Consider the following 21454-nt stretch of genomic DNA (forward strand, 5'->3'; position numbering starts at 1 on the left):
CTTTATCGTTGTTGTTTTTTCAGAAATGTTTGGCGATTGACTGGTTGGTGACCACTGAATTAGACGGATATGAATAACTTAGCCTTACTAATGTTACAATACTAATGATTTGAGTCGCACCTGTGTGTATGTGGGCTTTATTAAAGAGGAGGAAGACACTGACTAGCTGCGGTCATTACCTGGAAAGTAACTACTAGTGATGTATTATTGTTGTGTACTATTAGGCATACATACTGTCTATACAATATGTGTGAAAACCATTGTTGGAAACTGTTCTTTTTACTCACCAATAATGTGTTAAGTTATTTCATAGGCCAAATCAGATCTCAAAACCAACTGACCACTTCAACCATATGTCCAGCAAGAAGCATAGCCATCATTTCTACCATTGAACTTGCTTACTCTAGTCACTTTCACAAAATAATGGAAACAGATTTAACAGACGATCTAAACTCAATCATTGTTGTTTTCTAAGAAATGCACTTGTGGAAACAAGAAAAACCAAATGTGGATAAAAGACTGGTCATTAAACATATATTATGTTTCCAATGTTTTAGGCTAAACCTAGCTATTTATTCAATTCATCCAGTGTTGATCATTGATTTGAAATGGGACATTTGCGAAATGTCATGAGAAATATTTACTTTAAATCATCAACACAGAAGATAATCATACAATCAGAGGGAGATATGAGCTTTGTAAATGTAAACAAAAACATGCATGATGTAGATTTCTAAATGAAAACATGTACATTGTCAATGTATAGGCTACAATTTTGGATTGTTATATAACAGAACATTTGACATTTGATTGAATGGCCAGGGAATGCTGAAATACCTCCAGAGATCCTGAACCAAGTTTCTGCAACATGAGGCTCTCTCTTTGGACAACTTCTACAACCAGCTGTGGTATTTGGTATTTTATTAGGATCCCCATTAGCTGTTGCAAAATCAGCAGTTACTCTTCCTGGGGTCCCCACAGAACATTAATAGACAAGTGTTTGGCTGCCACCTGTTCCCGGCCAGTTTCTCACACTTGTTCAACCTAAAGAGGCGCCATAGGATTTCTTACACAGGGGAGAAACCCTACAGCTGCCCCAGTGTGAGAAGAGGTTATCTCACCAGCACCAGCTGAAGAGGCACCTGAAGATCCAAACAGGAGAGAGGCCATTCGGCCCATGTATAGCGTATAGTTCCAATCAGTATTAGAATGCCTGCCTGTAGGGAAAACAACCTGTGGTTACCCAGGTGCAAATGCAAATATTGTCTGCTTGTTTTAGTGAATTGCAAAACTACATTTCAGAAAAGTACATCTAAAAATTACTTTTCAACATTGTCTGCTCCAGAGTGTTCTCACTACTTAGAAAAACATCATATTGTAGGGATTCCCTCATGCCCCTTTTCATGACGGTGATACCAGCCATGTGAGTGGGTGAATCCTACCTACCGACTGGACCATTAAACTAGCAAAGACCAACAACACAAAACTAACAGATACAAGTAGTGAGTGAGTGGAGTAACAAATGGACTATACTAACGTTAAACGTCTTAACACTCGTGCTCTAGGTGGCACTGTAAAATAAACTTGACAGTGGGGACTGAAGTACTATTACTTTTAGCTTTATATCTGTAGAATAGTAACGATTAACGATTGTTGTTCTGTGTGCCACTGCCGTGCCATGTCCTCCCTGAGAAGCATTCTGAGTGGTGCAGTGAGTGTGGCTTCATCTTGGATGTACTGGGTTAGGAAACGTGTCATACCCAGTAAACTCTGTCTTCTGGTGGGGGCATCTGTGCGACTGCTGTCACCTTGGAGTTGTCTGCGCTGATGTGTCCCATGCACTTCACTCACCATGTATTACATCTCGTCAGCATAGAACTTCATATTCAGAGGGATAGCTCTGCCTATCACCTGCTGTAGAATGTGGTCATGCTCTTCTTTGGTGGCTGCTGCAATTACATGGACTGAAGCATGGTAACTATTAACACTATTAATAACACTATTAACACACATATCCCCTTGACCTTAAACCTCAAGAGTGATACTGATTGGTTGTTAAACACAATGGAGTTATGGACTAGCATTAAAGGTGTATAGCTCCATATAATACATTACCTGTGATTAAATGTTTTCCACACACATACTGTAGCTGGCTACGTGTAGCCTGCTTGGCCCCCACATTTCCCACACTCTGTGCTGAATGACTTGGTTATTTTTGTATCATTGCAGGGACTGAGTTTCCCTTCTCACAGTCGAGCAAAACATTATACTTCATTCACTTAAGGACATTTTTTAAATAATTAACTCCAATGGCTCCATATTGTTAGGTACTCGAATCATGGTGTTAGAGGTGGGCTTAACTGTGGTTAACATTTTATAATATCATGTTTCTGTTTGTAGAGCAAAGAATTTCTTATATAGACCTTTATATGCTCTTCTGTACAATTTGTGTTTACACAGTCTGCAGTCCATGAGGATCCAGTGTTGCTGGTAGGAGAGACTGGACCTCTGAAGCGGCTGGTCACAACCAGATCAGGACCTTGGATCAGGAGCAGTCGCTGTTTATTCCAGAGTAGAAACCGGGAACGAACCACGAGGGACAGAGACTCCACCACTACACAGAACACAACCAGTGGACAGGTGGACTGAACAACCTCAGTCCTGGTGGTCATCAGAGAGACAGAGGCTCCAGTCAGGGATCCAGTCTGCAGTCCAGACCCTTCTCTTCACAGTCTCAGTGCAGGGATGGAGCAGGGCCTGGGGCTGATAGATAGACCCTCCTGTTCCTATGATACAAACACCACAGTATCCATGGTGAACAGAGCAGGTCACCCTGGGCTTCAGCCTTCACATAGTGGTGCGAGATCCCCCTGGTGGTAGTCTATCAGCAAGTCTGTCTTCTCCTTCAGTGTCTTGTTTAATGCCTGGGGACTGGGTTGGTAGAAGGCCTGGACCTGGGTCTAGCCTTCCTTAGCTACCTCATGGTTACCCCATGAATGCAGACAGGGTCAGGATGGGCGTTCACCACAAAAGGTACCCATCTAACACTAGGGCTAAGAGGGTAATTAACCACATATCCCTCATTAACTTGTCATTTGAAACAGGCTTGTGTAAATACCTGTTTTTAGAGAGACAGTAAACCTTGGCTAGAACAAGGACAGTTGAATATTTACCTTACTGGGGTGATGTAGATGGAATAAAGTATTTCTAATATGTTCTACTGTATTCTTGCAAACACACTTCTTTCTAAACAAGTCGGCTCTAAGCTTGAAAGATATATACTGATCATGAATAGGAGATTTGATAAGTAAGTACCGTAATTCAAAGAACAGCGAGCATTCTTTTTTTCATTTAACCACACCATTTGAGCTATGACGCCGACCAATTAGATCATTTTTCGTCAGTGTTAACGGAAGTGAACATTAAATCAGAACAATTTTGTACGTTGTGTTTTTGATTGTTGTTATTTAGACGTTTATTAACACCCTGGAACTCAACATATGACTAATTGATCTGCAAAGAATCACATACCCCAGCTAGTATTTAATTCGCGTTGGAGACTGGATTTGGTTGATAGATGTTATTTAAGTAAAGCTAGCTAGTAGCTGCTAACAATGGCTAAACGTATGGTTTTTCACACTCAAATAGCCTCCATTATGGAGGTGCTAGCGAATGCAGCCGTGGCAGAGATCTGTAAACTCGTCGACGACGACTATGCAGTGTTTTGTTTGGAAATAACTAAAAGCCAGAAAGAAAACAGGACATTGCGGACAGAACTGAAAGTGGCACGGGAGCGCGCAGAGAAGACAGCGCGAGAGCGCGCCCTAGCTACTCGTCCCAGTAGTGTCAAGATCCTCGACCAATACAGAGGAATGGCAAGAGGTACATTTTTATTTTGCCGAAGGCCGAGGCTGTGGGGCATTTCGCCCTGACCCCTCTGCACATGTGTTCAGATGTATTACCCATAATTGGGTCTTGGTCACTGTTTGGATAATATGCAATAGTTCACCTGATTACTTAACTATCTTGTACATTTTTATGTATTTTACCAGGCAGGTCAATTAAGAACAAATTCTTCTTGCACAAAGACACAATACCATATTCTAAGCAGATTCTTGATTTGCTGAATTTCCTATTGTCATGCTCAATTAAACTAATGTGATGCAAGGAGCATAATCAATCCACCAATAAATAGTATATCAATAAGAAGTGTTACCTTACATCCTCTTTGCCAAATGTAGACAGTGTCAGTAGTGTACAATATAGAGTTGCACATTGACAGTACCTAATTTCACTATCCCTTTTCCCCCCAATCACTCTTTTAGGTGAAGGCCACAGGAGCTTTATGAAGCCAGTGGGACACAACGCGTGGAGAGATGACCAACCCATAGCTATAGATGAGGGGAGTGGAACCTCACCCCAGCATGTTATCGTGAAAGAGGTTAGTGTCATAGTGTAACAAACTACAGTACATCAAATGTGGACAGTTTATTTCAGAAAGGCTCCCCTCAGCTATTCACTTGCTTACATGTACATCCTTATTTATCTGCCATAGGGAAGCTTGTGAGACTTCCCTATGACATTGTTATCCAATTCAACTTATGTACCGGTAATGACCTCCCCTCTTCTTGTCTCAGTCTGCAGAGGCTGCAGGTCCTGGGGTCAAGCTGGAGAGGTCTGAAGGAGAGGACCCACGGCACAGCAGAGACATCCAGGATGGTGCAGCGTCTGGAGTGGCACCTCCTGTAGCCATGGAGGACCCCACCCCCACACCAGCGCTGCCCAGGACCCGACACAGCATCACGGACCTCAGTGGAACGCTGAATGCTGTCCTAAAGTCAGAGACGGACACTACGACTTTAACAGTGCTGGAGCGACTGGGCAGTCCTCCTGGTCGCCACTCTGAGTATTTACTTTACGGGAGCCCGAGGAAGGTTCTGTCCCATCAGGACTCAAGTGACACGTTACAGAATAGCAATGATCCGTCCTATTCATACACTACAGAGACAGAGAAGATACCTGATGACATGCCTGTGGGCTTAGATACACAGACTAATCCAATGAGAGGGGACTGGAACCAGTACAGCAGTAGTATATACTCTGAAGGGTCCCTAGATAAGAAAGGGGAGGGTCTGGTTGTAGATGAGGTGACTGTGAAGGAGGAGGGCGACCCTCCTCTGACATGGAATGCAGACGATACTCACTTAGGAGAAGGACAGTCACAGGGCAACACTAGTGACTTCTTAGACTACCGGGAAAGCTTAGAGCCAAATCCAAATATCGCAACCCACTCCCCTTTACACGCGTTCAGGGATTCAGACCCAGAGTCCACATCAATGGCACCTTCCAATTCACACGGCTGTGTCCTTTTTGATCAGGTATTGAATTCAAAGGATGTAAGGTCCAAGACTCGAGGAGGGGGAGCAACATCAGGCAACAGTAAAGAGAAACGGTTCCTCTGCATGTTCTGTAAGAAAGGCTTCAGCTGCCCCCAGAAGGTGGAGATCCACCAGAGGGTCCATACAGGGGAGAAATTATTCAGTTGTACCCAGTGTCACATGCGCTTCACCCAGGCTGGCACCTTGAAGAGACACCAGAGGGTCCACACAGGGGAGAAACCCTTTAGCTGTACCCAGTGTCACATGCGCTTCACACAGTCTGGCAACCTGAAGATCCACCAGAGGGTCCACATAGGGGTGAAACCCTTCAGCTGTACCGAGTGTCACATGTGCTTCTCCCAGGCTTGGAACCTGAAGAGCCACCAGAGGGTCCACTCAGGTGAGAAACCCTTCAGCTGTCCCCAGTGTCACATGAGCTTCTCCCACTCGTCCAGCCTGAAGAGGCACCAGAGGGTCCACACGGGGAAGAAAATGTACAGCTGCCACTAGTTTGGAAATACTTTTCCCCCACCAGAACCAGCTGAAGATGCACCTGAAGCTTCACATGGGAGAAAGGCAGTTTGCCTGTGAGCACTGCAGGAAGAGGTTCTCATAGGAGCTACCTCAGGATACACCAGCAGAAAAAACATTTCACTATATAACGTAGAAAGTAACCATTCCACTTGATAGCTTCTGACGTTTAGATCAAACCTTGCATTGAACACAAAGATACATTCCGATTTAGAATTAGAAGAGTAACAGACTTCAGTGTTGAATATTCCTGTGTAGAATATTGCAGCCAGGCAGTGGCCGTGTCCGAATACCCATACTAGCGTACTTCATACTTAAACTGCATATTCATTTTGGCATTTGATCTAGTAGAATTCACTAATGTTTTCCAACTCATGTGTTTGATAACAGTTGATAATCCAAGAAATTGATGCGCTGTATAAAAATGAAAGCATGGTGGGAGTCAAGCTGGTTCCACCATTTGGGTGCCAGGACAGAGAAGCGCTTTGACTGGGCTGAGTGGGGGCTGTACCCTGTAGGGGTGGGACGGCCAAGAGACCTGAGGAGGCAGAACATAGTGCTTGGGTTGGGGTGTTGGGTTTGAGCATAGCCTGAAGGTAGGGAGGGGCAATTCCCCTTGCTGCTCTGTAGGCAAGCACCATGGTCTTGTCGTGGATGTGAGCTTCGACTGGAAGCCAGTAGTGTGCCAAAGAGCAGTTGGACACTTTGGGAAGGTTGAACACCAGGCGGGGTGCGGCATTCTGGATAAGTTGCAGGGGTTTGTTGGCACAAGCAGGGAGCCCAGCCAACAGAGAGTTGCAGTAGTCTAGACTGGAGATGACAACAATAGCCTGGATTAGGACCGGCACCACTTCCTGTGTGAGGAAGGATCGTACTCTACTGTTGTAGAGCATGAACCTGCAGGAAAGTCACTGCTTTGATGTTTGCAGAGAATGACAGGGTGTTGTCCAGGGTCTCGCCAAGGGTCTTTGCACTCTGGTAGGGGGACACAGTGGAGATGTCAACCGTGGAGATGTCAACCATGATGGAGAAGTCTTGGAGTGGGCAGACCTTCCCCGGGAGAAAGAGCAGTTATGTCATGTCGAGGTTGAGCTTGAGGTGGTGGGCTGACATCCAAGCTGAGATGTCTGCTAAGCACACAGAGATGCGTGTATGTGTGGTTTTCATATGGTGTATTTAACACTTGTTTATGTTTAATAAACACAAAATGGGACTTTTCATTCTAAGACTTTCCTTGAGACTCTTTAGTATATATCACTTCAGATCTCACCCTATTCTGCATACACCCAACAGCACTTTATAACCATTAGACTTACTAAATATACCTACACATACCCACACACTAACAAACACCTACTGTACATGTCAAAATAGTTTAGACAGATTTGTCTGATGACTTGATTTATAAGTTATTTTTTACCCACAACATTTTTCCACCATGATGGGTTTAACAACAATGAAGTCATTCTGTGACTAGAGTATAGGACTCAAATGTAGTGAGGATGGGTTAATACTCCATGTTGAAAGTCTGTTTTATCAAATCAAATTTAATTATATAGCCCTTCATATATCAGCTGATATCTCAAAGTGCTGTACAGAAACCCAGCCTAAAACCCCAAACAGCAAGCAATGCAGGTGTAGAAGCACGGTGGCTAGGAAAAACTCCCTAGAAAGGCCAGAACCTAAGAAGAAACCTAGAGAGGAACCAGGCTATGAGGGGTGGCCAGTCCTCTTCTGGCTGTGCCGGGTGGAGATTATAACAGAACATGGCCAAGATGTTCAAATGTTCATAAATAACCAGCATGGTCAAATAATAATAATCACAGGCAGAACAGTTGAAACTGGAGCAGCAGCACAGCCAGGTGGACTGGGGACAGCAAGGAGTCATCATGCCAGGTAGTCCTGAGGCATGGTCCTAGGGCTCAGGTCCTCCGAGAGAAAGAGAGAATTAGAGAGAGCATACTTAAATTCACACAGGACACCGAATAAGACAGGAGAAGTACTCCAGATATAACAAACTGACCCTAGCCCCCCGAGACAAACTACTGCAGCATAAATACTGGAGGCTGAGACAGGAGGGGTCAGGAGACACTGTGGCCCCATCCGATGACACCCCCGGACAGGGCCAAACAGGAAGGATATAACCCCACCCACTTTGCCAAAGCACAGCTCCCACACCACTAGAGGGATATCTTCAACCACCAACTTACCATCCTGAGACAAGGCCGAGTATAGCCCACAAAGATCTCTACCATGGCACAACCCAAGGGGGGGGGGGGGTTCAAACCCACAACCCAGACAGGAAGATCACATCAGTGACTCAACCGACTCAAGTGACGCACCCCTCCTAGGGACGGCATGAAAGAGCACCAGTAAGCCAGTGACTCAGCCCCTGTAATACGGTTAGAGGCAGAGAATCCCAGTGGAAACCGGCCAGGCAGAGACAGCAAGGGCGGTTCGTTGCTCCAGAGCCTTTCCGTTCACCTTCACACCCCTGGGCCAGACTACACTCAATCATATGACCCACTGAAGAGATGAGTCTTCAGTAAAGACTTAAAGGTTGAGACCGAGTTTGTGTCTCACACATGGGTAGGCAGACCATTCCATAAAAATTGAGTTCTATAGGAGAAAGCCCTGCCTCCAGGTGTTTGCTTAGAAATTCTAGGGAAAATTAGGAGGCCTGTGTCTTGTGACTGTAGCGTACGTGTAGTTATGTACGGCAGGACCAAATCAGAGAGATAGGTAGGAGCAAGCCCATGTAAGGCTTTGTAGGTTAGCAGTAAAACCTTGAAATCAGCTCTTGCCTTGACAGGAAGCCAGTGTAGAGAGGCTAGCACTGGAGTAATATGATCAAATTTTTTAGTTCTAGTCAGGATTCTAGCAGCCGTATTTAGCACTAACTGAAGTTTATTTAGTGCTTTATCCAGGTAGCCGGAAAGTAGAGCATTGCAGTAGTCTAACCTAGAAGTAACAAAAGCATGAATTAATTTTTCTGCGTCATTTTTGGACAGAAAGTTTCAAATTTTTGCAATGTCCGTGTATTATCCATGTATGTACCTTAGGGTAGTGTATGTCTGTGTGATTTGTATCACCTGTCTCTTCCAGGAGGGTCTAGAGGTGCTGCTGGTGAAGGAAGAGGGGTGTGAGGAGGGTCTGGAGATCTCAGAAGGTGGTGAGGGGATGATTAATACAGAAGCTCCGATGCAGTTTTCAAAGCACTACTGATTCGACAACGTTTCAATGCTTGCGTCAAAGTAACAATACCACGTGAGGATGACGTTCGAAGCTTCGGACGTCACAGTACCATCTGACAGGTGTCGGAAATCGGAACTGATGGTGCTTTCAAGACCACTGGCAACTCAGAGAAAGAAAGAAAAAAATGCAGTCTAATCAGGACGCCAGTGATCTTCAGGTCGGAACTGTAGAAAGAGGCCCAAGTTCTCGACTTGGATTTCCAGTCGGAGCTCATATTTTCCCCCAGAGTTCCCAGTTATTTTGAACGCATTGAAGTCGGAGATTTTCGAGTTTCCAGTTGCTCTGAAGAAGGCATGAGAGTGCCGATCTCATTCCAGCTCTGCTGGGAGCTTTCACAAGAATCTTTGAATTTTGTCTAGATAATTCAGTTTTAGCAGGTGAAAGATAGTTCAGGGCGTACAGCCAAATGGCGAATTAATCTATCCTAAAACCAAAACACAGTATCGAATCTCGAGACTTTTTCTATTTCAGAACAGTGATTGTAAATTAAACAACTATAGTAGTTTTTATTGATCATTATCAAATGATGTATCCAAATTTTGTTAATATTGTAGCGACCCGCACAGACAGCTGTGTGTTATGTGTTAGGCTAGGAGGTGGTTGTGTTGTACTGACCAGTACCCAGTGTTCGCGGGGTCCGACATGTCAATCAACCTGCTATCTGCCAATCACGGGAATGCCTGGAATGTTCTGATGCCGGGCATTCGGGTGGTTGGCGGAGTGGCGTGGAGGGGGGGTGGAGCATTGGAAGTTAAGACCAGGTTCAGCTTTTTGTTCTTTTTCTCGTACGTCTGGGCTTCCCAAGAGAAGGTCACGATTGGCTTGTGGGTTATCTGTTATCTTTTTGGCGTGTGCTACGGCCCAAACAGTAGCCTGTGTAAAGTTGGTTTAATAAACCGTCAATTCGCAAACTCAAGCCTCTGTCTGGACAATTGCTCATTTATGATCTAGTCAGGTCATTACATTGGTGTCAGAAGTAAAAACGTAATACAAGTTAGCCAGCTAGCTAGCTGACTTATGTGGCTAGCTACCATAGGTGAGAACGGGGATTGAAAATGCGTCGAGGGAATCCGAAAGTGAAGGTGGAGGTAGGGGACGATTATGGCCAAGGAGGTGCGTGTGAATGGACGTCGGGGGTTCTGTCTGAGGAGATCGCCAGGGCGTCGGAGCGCAGAGGCCGCTTGAGGGAGGACGTTAGAGCGATGGCGGCTGAAGCGGGCATGAGTGCTTCGTCGTCGTCTGTATTTCGCGCGGATTCTGGTGGGCGGACCGAAGTGGCGACGTCGACGCGGCGTGACGAGGAATCTGGGGCTCAGGATGTAAACAAACATGGCGGCGCCCAGTTCCCGGCTGCGTCCGTATCTGTTAAGACCCCGAAGTATTCCGGTAAGGCGGATTGGGAAGCTTTTCATGCTCAGTTTGAACTGTTAGCTCATTTTAGGGGTGGTCGGATGAAGAAAGGGCACTGCAGTTGGCTTTATGCCTCACGGATGAAGCTCTGGCCTGTTTGATATTGATTAGCCCCGAGGACAGGCATGATTATGGTGCTTTAGTGGGAGCACTGAGGAGGCGCTATGGACAGTGTGTACAGCCCGGGCTACTGCGCTCCGAACTGAGTAATAGACGCAGACAGCCTGGAGAGCCTCTACGGGTGCTAGCTAATGACATTGAGAGCCTCTCTCGGCGGGCATATGCTCACATGCCCCCTCCGTGCAGAGCGAGCTAGCACGGGACCAGTTCATACAGGCGCTCTCTCCTACGGAGCTGCGCATACAGACCCAGCTGGCTCATCCTGAGTCATTGCAGACAGCCTTGGAGATGGCTTTGGAGAGGGAGCTGGTGTGGGCTGGGGCTTCAGCTGGGGCTTTGGTGGGGGTGCAGGGAGACACACCCTCTGTGCGAGCTGGGGGGCAGAGCAGCCCGGAGCCGGAAAAGCCTGCTTGGGTGGCCGAAATGACAAAACTCATTCGGGCTGTGTCGCTACAGGCGGCACGAAGCACAAGCCCTGGTCCCAGGGTCTGCTGGGGTTGTGGCCAGCCAGGCCATCTGCGCCGAGATTGCCCCATGTCCCCCAGAGCTCAGGGAAACGGCTCGGGGTCCGCATAGACCGGGTAGTGCGGACCCCTGGCTTTCTATCCCAACCACCATCATCTTCAGGAGGAGCCCACCGGCACAGACGGGAAGCAAGGCTCCACTTCCCCCAGAAGCAGACGAGGGCAAGCGGATGGAGCCTGTTGTTGTGGTGGGCCGGACCTGTGTTGGGGACTTTTGTCATGTCCCTGTCACTGTGGAGGGGGTGCCCTGCTCCGCCCTGGTGGACACTGGGTCCACAGTAACCCTGGTGAGGCCAGATATTGTGCCAGGTTGGACTCAGTGTGAGCCTACAACTGTGCAGCTCCGCACAGTCACAGGTGAGCTGACACCCATGAAAGGGAAGGGAATAATGACTCTGACAGTAGGGGGCAGGACTGTGCGTCATCCTGTGTGGGTGGCGGCTGTGCAGGACCCTTGTATCCTGGGGTTGGACTTTCTTAGGAGCACAGGCTGCCAGTTAGACCTAAATAGGGGCACACTGAGCTTCCAGGGAGGGACGGAAGTCACCATGGCTCCCCCTAATGTCACATTCACTCAACCCAACAAACCCTTTACTCCAACAGTTAAAGCAGCAGAGACTCATGGCTGCGCCCCTCCCCCACAGCTGTGTGTGACTTTTCCCCAGTCCCCCTGTCACCTACGGCGGTGTGTTACATTCCCCCAGCTACCTCCATGACACAGCCCTCTGTGAGCCCGGGCCGCAACCCCCAGCCCAGCTACCCCAGATGGGAGAGGAGAGGACACTGTCTGCAGTGAGGGAGATATGGGGGAGGAACTGTGTTGGTCTTGACCCCGAGCAGCAGGAACGGTTGTGGCAGTTGCTGTTTGAATTCAGAGACAGCTTTGCGTTGAGTGAGGAAGAGGTGGGTCAGACTCATCTGGTGCAGCATGAGATCGACACAGGTGATGCTCGACCCATCAAGATGCGTCCCCGCCGTATCCCGCTGGCACGCCAGGAGGCGGCAGACAAGGCTGTGTTGGAGATGCAGCGGGCAGACTTCATTGAGCCCTCAGACAGCCCCTGGGCGGCGCCAGTCGTCATGGTTCCGAAGAAGGGGGCAAGCTGAGGTTCTGTGCGGCGGACTACAGGCGGCTGAATGAGGTAACCAGGAAGGACTCGTACCCCATACCACGTATCGATGAGTCGCTGGACCTGGTTAGGGGTCCTCCTGGTTCTCCTCACTAGACCTCCGCAGTGGCTACTGGCAGGTGCCCCTCTCCCCAGAGGCCAGAGCCAAAACTGCGTTCTCCACTAACAGAGGACACTGGCAGTTCAAGGTCCTGTGCTTTGGCCTGTGCAACGCTCCAGCTACTTTTGAGCGTTTGATGGACAGGGTGCTGGATGGCATCCCCGACAGCAGTGTCTGGTATACCTCGATGACATCCTGGCCCATGGCAGCTCCTTCCAGTCAGCCCTGGGGGCGCTACGGCGTGTGCTGGAGAGGGTGGCTGCCGCAGGTCTGAAGCTCCACCCCGAGAAGTGCCACTTCATGAGGAGAGGTGTCCTTCTTGGGCCACCGAGTGGGGAAGGAGGGGATCAGCACCATGGAGGACAAGGTAGGGGCTGTCAGAGACTGGCCCACCCCCACCGACCAGCGTCAGCTGAAGAGCTTCCTGGGCCTGGCCTCGTACTACAGGAGGTTTGTACGGGGCTTCTCAAGCGTTGCTGCTCCACTGAACCGCCTGCTGCCGAAGGACAAGGCTTTCACTTGGACAGTGGAGTGTGAGGAGGCGTTCAACACCCTCAAACGTGCACTGATCGAGGCCCCCGTGCTCGCCCCCTGACCTCACCTTGCCCTTTATCCTGGACACAGACGCGAGCAATGTGGGCATGGGTGGGGTGCTGGCCCAGGTGGGGCCAGAGGGGGAGAGAGTGGTGGCGTACTTCAGCAAAACATTTGACAAACATGAGCGCCGCTACTGTGTCACCCGGCGGGAGCTCTTGGCTGTTGTGGCTTCCGTCAAACACTTCAAGTACTACCTGGGTGGTCTGCCCTTTACTGTAAGGACTGACCACTCTGCTCTCCAGTGGCTCATGTCTTTCAGAGAGCCAGAGGGGCAGGTGGCACGCTGGTTGGAGGAGCTTCAGCCGTATGACTTCATGGTGGTGCACAGGGCAGGGGCACGCCACTCCAACGCCGACGCCATGTCCCGTCGGCCCTGTACTGCAGACGGCTGCCGCCACTGTGAACGGAGAGAGGGACGGGAGAGAGAGCTGCGGGCAGAGGAGGGTGTCTGTGCCACAGTGTGTCGGGCGAGCGGGCCAGTCTGCTGCGAGCTGCAGACTGTCGACGTGGCTGAATGGCGGCAGCAGCAGGGACGGGACACAGACCTACAGCCAGTGCTACAGTGGGTAGAGGCGCAGGTGAGGCCACCATGGGAAGAGGTGACAGCGCTCTCACTCGCGACCAAAGGGTTGTGGTCGAAGTTTGAGAGACTGCGGCTGGCTGATGGCGTGCTACAGCGGGCATGGAAGGAGTCAGCTACGGGAGAGGAGAGGTGGCAGGTGGTGGTCCCAAAAGCATTGCGGGAGGCTGTGCTCCAGAGTACTCATGGGGGTGGGGACTGGACACTTTGGGGTCACAAAAACACTGCGCCGTCTCCGTCAGGGCTTCTACTGGGGGCAGCACAAGAGGGATGTGGAGGACTTTTGTCGCCGCTGTGACAACTGCACAGCGAGAAAGGGCCCCCAGGCCGCTCTCATGCTCAGCTCCAACAGTTCCCAGTGGGGGCTCCCATGGAGAGGGTGGGAGTGGATGTAGTTGGGCCGTTCCCCACCACAGACAGTGGAAACCGCTGGGTGCTCACGGCCATGGACTATTTCACAAAATGGCCCGAGGCCTATGCTCTGCCTGACCAGGAGGCAGAGACCATCGTCGACGCCCTGACAGCGGGGATGTTCAGCAGGTTTGGAGCTGCAGAGTCCATCCACAGCGACCAAGGCAGAAACTTTGAGTCCCGTGTGTTCGCCACCATGTGTGAGAGGCTGGGTATGCACAAGACCCGCACTACTCCTCTCCATCCTCAAAGTGATGGCCTTGTGGAGCGCTTCAACAAAACGCTTGGACAGCAGCTGGCCATCGTCTCTTCCAAACACCAGCGGGACTGGGACAAGCACCTGCCTATGGTCCTCATGGCATGCCGCTCCGCTGTCCAAGACTCCACCTCCTGCACGCCTGCCCTCCTCATGCTGGGGAGAGATCCGCACCCCTGCGGAGATGGCGTTTGGTCGGCCCCTGGATAGCCCTCATGTTCCTCCGGGGCCGGAGTATGCCCGGAGACTCCAGGACCGCCTGGAGACAGCCCACACCTTCGCCAGAGAGCAGCTGGTGAATGCAGGTGTGAGGCAGAAAAGGAACTATGACGTGCACACCCGGGGAAGGCACTTTGTGGCTGGGGAGCTGGTCTGGGTCTACAGCCCCCTAAGGAAAAAAGGCAGATGCCCCAAGTTGGACAGTCACTGGGTGGGACCCTGCAGTGTCCTGGAGAGGGTAGGGGAGGTTGTGTACCGGGTGCAGCTTCCTCCCAGGGGGAGAAAGGTGGCACTGCACCGGGACAGGTTAGCCCCATACAGAGGGGCCTCTTTTCCCCAAACCCCAGGAACCCCCACAATTCCCCTCTCTGGCAATGACATTCTCCAGGCACCCACCCTCAGGTGCCGCAGACAAGGCTCCAGACAGCCCACTCCCCCTGTCTCCCCCCCTGTGTCACCGCGTGGTTCCCCAGAGCCACGGACTGTATTACCCGTTCCCGCTTCCTTGTCCCCCATGCCTTCATCCCCTGATTCCCAGAGGGGCACTCTGCGACCATCACGGACACGCAGGCAAAGGAGACCTCCGGGTCGCTTCAGAGACTTTGTTTGTTCCCTCGGGGACGAGGGACTTTGTGGTGGGGGGGCTGTGTAGCGACCCGCACAGACAGCTGTGTGTTATGTGTTAGGCTAGGAGGTGGTTGTGTTGTACTGACCAGTACCCGGTGTTCGCGGGGTCCGACATGTCAATCAACCTGCTATCTGCCAATCACGGGAATGCCTGGAATGTTCTGATGCCGGGCATTCGGGTGGTTGGCGGAGTGGCGTGGAGGGGGGGTGGAGCATTGGAAGTTAAGACCAGGTTCAGCTTTTTGTTCTTTTTCTCTTACGTCTGGGCTTCCCAAGAGAAGGTCACGATTGGCTTGTGGGTTATCTGTTATCTTTTTGGCGTGTGCTACGGCCCAAACAGTAGCCTGTGTAAAGTTGGTTTAATAAACCGTCAATTCGCAAACTCAAGCCTCTGTCTGGACAAGTGCTCATTTATGATCTAGTCAGGTCATTACAATATGTAAAAGTGAGTGGAACAAGTTTAATTAAAACCCAAGGCAAAGTTGACAAGCAGTTACCTCGTGATAAATGAGGTAAAAAGCTTCGTTTGATCCAAGTCAGTAGCTTCCAAAACAACGACCTATGCTCGACAGTATTTAGACTTATTCTAGATATTCTTCTGCTTTTCTCGACTGACAGGTGGCTCAGCCTGTAAAGCAGCGCAAGTCAGTCGACTTCTAATAGCACAAGATTAAACTAACTACATTGTATTTCTAACTTTTACATTCTGAGTTTAGATAAGCATAGGCTGCTCAGTTTTTTTTAAATGTAACATCCTAAATCATGCCATGTAACCACCATCTTTTGTAAAGTTGTTCGTTTCAAGCACTTAGCTAGTGTGCTTTTTCGAACCATGATTTGCAAAATTATTGATCCCACGGAATTTCTTCAATGCAACGTTGGACACCTTATTTACCAAATTACTTAGATTTTTAAATCACTAGCATAGGCACAATATATAATCCTGGCTATGGTTGAAAATGTAGTTTCTTCCTATAGTTCAAATAACTTTTTGTGTAACCTATGATAATCTTTTGTCTTCGGGATCCTAAATATAATACTCGTTTTTAATAAACTGGCGGAAAAAAGGATAAATAGGATGTGAACCCCACATTCTAATTGAATGTATTAAATCAACGCTCACATCTACTGCACCACGATGTTTTGATGGATGCATCGGAAAACAAGTATACTGCATATAAACATCAAGCATATGTCACTGATGGGCACTGTGTTAAAAGCTCAGAGTAATTAACCTTTTTCCGGTACAATTTGTTGAAAGCCCCAAGTTTCAGAAAACATCGATTTCCCCTCACCAGAAATTGACCGTGGTGATATAAATCAACTAGTTTTAGGCAATGTTATCATGCAGCTTGGGGTATACACTCAGCTGTTGTTGTCGAAAGAATAAATGCGGTGGTTTTCTAACATGACCGGCAGGTGGCGTCGTACGTCAACTGGCATCCCTTTATACTAGGTGATCAACAATCAAAACATCGAAATGCATTGCTAATCAAATAAATACATGTGCCTCTCATAAACAGTTTAATAAACTGTCTAGTTATTCATACGGCCTAACCTTAGCTTAGGAGACGGAGGAAGGACAATAGTCACACACCAATAACATTATTGTTTTGTCTTCAGTTATGGCCGCGAGCATTTCTTAATGAACATTGATGAAAAACGAACACATATGGAATCTAATTATAATACACCCCAATGGATCCATATTTGTAGGTTCTTGAGTCATTGTGTTAGAGATGGACTTGTCTGTGGTTAATATTTTATAATATCATGTCCCCCAGACACGATCAGGACACGCATGTTGAAATACCAAAACAAACTCTGAACCAACTATATTAATTTGGGGATAGGTCGAAAAACATTACATATTTATGGGCATTTAGCTAGCTAGCTTGCTGTTGCTACCTAATTTGTCCTGGGATATAAACATTGGGTTGTTATGCAACTTTAAGGTGCATTACCACAACCAACTGGACTGGAGTCTGGACCTCAGTTCATCTTTCAATCACCCACGTGGATATCGGCTCCTAAAAACCAATGAGAAGATGGCTTGTGGGTATATGTTCCTGCTCCCAAGCGTTCCCAAAACTAGAAAAAAATAATATTGTAGGACTTCCCTCATGCCCCTTTTCATGACAGCACTAACGTTAGCCATGTGAGTGAGGGCTAGCTAGCTACCTGAGTAGGTATTTCAAAATCGTAATTTAACAATTCCAAATGTTGTGTATATTTTGTGGTAACTTGTAGAGATAGACGCGTCAACTAAACAAACATTTTTACACAATGATATTAGGACGGATCTAGGCGAGAACTCGGACAGTTGAATATCAAATCAAATGTATTTATATAGCCCTTCTTACATCAGCTGATATCTCAAAGTGCTGTACAGAAACCCAGCCTATTTACCCAGAATATTTAACTTACCATGGTGACTCTATTATTTACTACTATATTTTTGTTAACACACTTTCTAAACAATTCTGCTCTCAGCTTGAAAGATACTGATCATATGAGATTTGATATGTAACGTAATAAACAGTACCGTTATTGAAACAGGGCGCTGTGAGCTGTGACGACAACCAATAAGATAATTTCTCTTCAGTTTAAACGAAGATGGCTTGTGGGTATATGCTCCTAAAAACCAATAAGGAGATGGGAGAGGCAGGACTTGCAGCGCATCGATTGTCACAAATAGAACAAAGTTCTATTTTAGCACCTGGCTACGCAGACACAAGCAGTGTGGGTGCAATGATTGAATAACATGTACAGTGGGGAGAACAAGCATTTGATACACTGCCGATTTTGCAGGGTTTCCTACTTACAAAGCATGTAGAGGTCTGTAATTTTTATCATAGGTACACTTCAACTGTGAGAGACGGAATCTAAAACAAAAACTGCACCTGATTGAACTCGTTACCTGTATAAAAGACACCTGTCCACACACTCAATCAAACAGACTCCAACCTCTCCACAATGGCCAAGACCAGAGAGCTGTGTAAGGACATCAGGGGTAAAATTGTAGACCTGCACAAGGCTGGGATGGGCTACAGGACAATAGGCAAGCAGCTTGGTGAGAAGACAACAGCTGTTGGCACAATTATTAGAAAAGGGTAGAAGTTCAAGATGATGGTCAATCACCCTCGGTCTGGGGCTCCATGCAAGATCTCACCTCGTGGGGCATCAATGATCATGAGGAAGGTGAGGGATCAGCCCAGAACTACACGGCAGTACCTGGTCAATGACCTGAAGAGAGCTGGGACCACAGTCTCAAAGGAAACCATGAGTAACACACTACCCTGTCATGGTCCCCCTGCTCAAGCCAGCGCATGTCCAGGCCCATCTGAAGTTTGCCAATGACCATCTGGATGATCCAGAGGAGGAATGGGAAAAGGTCATATGGTCTGATGAGACAAAAATAGAGCTTTTTGGTCTAAACTCCACTCGCCGTGTTTGGAGGAAGAAGAAGGATGACTACAACCCCAAGAACAACCGCGAAGCATGGAGGTGGAAACATCATTCTTTGGGGATGCTTTTCTGCAAAGGGGACAGGATGACTGCACCGTATTGAGGGGAGGATGGATGGGCCATGTATCGCAAGATCTTGGCCAACAACCTCCTTCCCTCAGTAAGAGCATTGAAGATGGGTTGTGGCTGGGTCTTCCAGCATGACAACGACCCGAAACACACAGCTAGGGCAACTAAGGAGTGGCTCCGTAAGAAGCATCTCAAGATCCTGGAGTGGCCTTGCCAGTCTCCAGACCTGAAACCAATAGACAATATTTGGAGGGAGCTGAAAGTCCATATTGCCCAGCGACAGCCCCAAAACCTGAAGGATATGGAGAAGGTCTGTATGGAGGAGGGGGCCAAAATCCCTGCTGCAGTGTGTGCAAACCTGGTCAAGAACTACAGGAAACGTATGATCTCTGTAATTGCAAATAAAGGTTTCTGTACCAAATATTAAGTTCTGCTTTTCTGATGTATCAAATAATTATATCATGCAATAAAATGCAAATTAATTACTGAAATCATACCATGTGATTTTCTGGATTTTTGTTTTAGATTCCGTCTCAGTTGAAGTGTACCTATGATAGAAATTACAGAACTCTACATGCTTTGTAAGTAGGAAAACCTGCAAAATCGGCAGTGTATCAAATACTTATGTGTAAATTTCCTTTGCAGTGCTTGTGCACATGACACGAGCGGTGTGGTCAGCATCTGAGACTGCCATCAATTAATTTGCTTGTGGTGATGAGGGAAGTTTTACAAAACAAAAAAAGTCCTTAGCGAGTGGATATAATCAGAGTATCAATGCCAATGATACATTTTCAAACCATGGCTTTACTCAAGTGTGTTCTGGCTCTGGCCCAACCCATCGGTTTCTGAACAAATCAGATGATCCCAAATCTGTTTGCATTGGTCAAGGGTTGGGGAGGTACTCAGAACCAAACTCATTGCTGAGAGGAAACTAAAGTCCTTGGGCATGGCGTAGTGTTTGGCTGGAGCAAGGAGTCTGGGTAGCCAGACAAAACCTTTATATGCTTCTCTGTACTATGTGTGTTTACAGTCTGCAGTCCATGAGGACCTGCTTGATATCCAAGAGTTGCTGACAGGAGAGACCAGCTTCTTAAGCGGCTGGTCCGTTCCGTATCGGAACCGGGACCGAACCGTGATGGACAGAGACTCCACCACTGCACAGAACACAACCAGTGGACAGTTGGACTGAACAACCTCAGTCAAAGGTTGAGGTGGAGAGTCAAAAGCTTTAAATGTCATAAATGGTCAAAATCATTGTTTTTCATGCAATTGGATGATATTTGGATGAAACCAGATGATGATGATGACCAAAGTGTAAAAAATGACTGTTGGTTCTACATATTCTATTACCTATTTTTCTCCCCAATTGACAGTTAGTCTTGTCTCATCGCTGCAACTTCCATACAGACTCAGGAGAGGCAAAAGGTCGAGAGCTGTGCGTCCTCCGAAACACATCCCAACCAAGCCGCAATGCCTACTTAACCCAGAAGCCAGCTGCACCAATGTGTCAGAGGAAACACCGTACACTAGGCGACCGAGTCAGCGTACACTGCACCCGACCCACCATAGGAGTCACAATGCCCAATGCCCACTTAACCCAGAAGCCAGCTGCACCAATGTGTCAGAGGAAACACCGGGCGACCGAGTCAGCTTACACTGCACCCGACCCACCATAGGAGTCACAATGCCCAATGCCCACTTAACCCAGAAGCCAGCCGCACCAATGTGTCGGAGGAAACACCGGGCGACCGAGTCAGCGTACACTGCGCCCGGCCTGCCACAGGAGTCGCTAGTGCGTGATGGGACAAGGACATCCCTGCTGGCCAAGCCCTCCTCCAAGCCCCATGGGTCTCCCGGTTGCGGCCGGCTGTGATAGACCCAGAATCTCTAGTGGCACAGCTAGCACCGCAATGGTCTAATGCCTTAGACCATTGCACCACTAGGGAAGCCCTGTATTCTATTCTCCTGTATTTTAGTCAATGCCACTCCGATATTGCTCAATCTAATATTTCTTAATTCCATTCTTTTACTTTTAGATTTGTGTATTGTTGTGAATTGTAAGATACTACTGCACGGCTGGGGCTAGGAACACAAGCATTTCACTACACCCGCAATAACATCTGCTAAATATGTGTATGTGACCAATAGCATTTGATATGATTTGTAGAAGGCGTCTTTGCAGAGGGGCAAGGTTTATATACCTAGATAGCACAGGAGGTTGGTGGCACCTTAATTGGGGAGAATGGGCTCGTGGTAATGACTGAGACATGAGAATCACAAGAGACATGCCAAACGGAATATGTGTGAAAAGCATGGACATCATTGATGTAATTTCAATGTTGTTTGAGTTGCTTTGTGTGTCACTAAATCTGCTTGAGGTGATTTTACTGCAACACTGCATCCAAGTTGCATAGGCATTCAAAGAACTGTCAGTCAAGGCGAGCTCATGAATATAAGCTCCCCACTCACTCAGCCTTGTCTTTTCAAACCTTCTGGTAGTTAGCCATGAGAGAGAAATTACTTTTTCTCAAATTTGGAGCAATTCCAACGCCCCAAAATATTATGGTCAATACATACAATTCTGAACACATTGTCAATGATCGGGAGTCCCTTAGGGCGGTGCACAATTGGCCAAGCGTTGCCCGGGTTTGGCCGGTGTAGGCCATCATTGTAAATAAGAATTTGCTCTTAACTGACTTTCCTGGTTAAATATACATTTTTAAATTTAAAATGTTAAAATGTACAATGCTACTGCAGGGGAACCAATAAATTGTCCAGT

The 21454-nt window shown here is 47.8% G+C and overlaps 1 protein-coding gene across 1 annotated transcript; it reads left to right on the forward strand.

Annotated features, from left to right (window-relative positions):
- The first annotated feature begins 3178 nt into the window (after positions 1–3178).
- On the forward strand, positions 3179–7129 carry LOC135506964 (zinc finger protein 184-like). Its single transcript, XM_064926404.1, has 3 exons — positions 3179–3882; positions 4326–4441; positions 4638–7129. Exons 1-3 carry the CDS (start codon positions 3615–3617, stop codon positions 5886–5888), a joined length of 1635 nt encoding a protein of 544 aa, XP_064782476.1. The 5' UTR covers positions 3179–3614; the 3' UTR covers positions 5889–7129.
- Positions 7130–21454: the final 14325 nt, after the last annotated feature.

This window comes from Oncorhynchus masou, chromosome 20, assembly GCF_036934945.1.
Source record: "Oncorhynchus masou masou isolate Uvic2021 chromosome 20, UVic_Omas_1.1, whole genome shotgun sequence".
Lineage (NCBI taxonomy): Eukaryota > Metazoa > Chordata > Actinopteri > Salmoniformes > Salmonidae > Oncorhynchus > Oncorhynchus masou.

Excerpts from the sequence above, each read along its gene's own strand:
- LOC135506964 (XM_064926404.1), top strand. The coding sequence starts at position 3,615 with ATGGCTAAACGTATGGTTTTTCACACTCAAATAGCCTCCATTATGGAG. Across the intron at positions 3,883-4,325 it reads ATACAGAGGAATGGCAAGAG|GTGAAGGCCACAGGAGCTTT; the intron begins GTACATTTTTAT and ends TCACTCTTTTAG. Across the intron at positions 4,442-4,637 it reads AGCATGTTATCGTGAAAGAG|TCTGCAGAGGCTGCAGGTCC; the intron begins GTTAGTGTCATA and ends TTCTTGTCTCAG.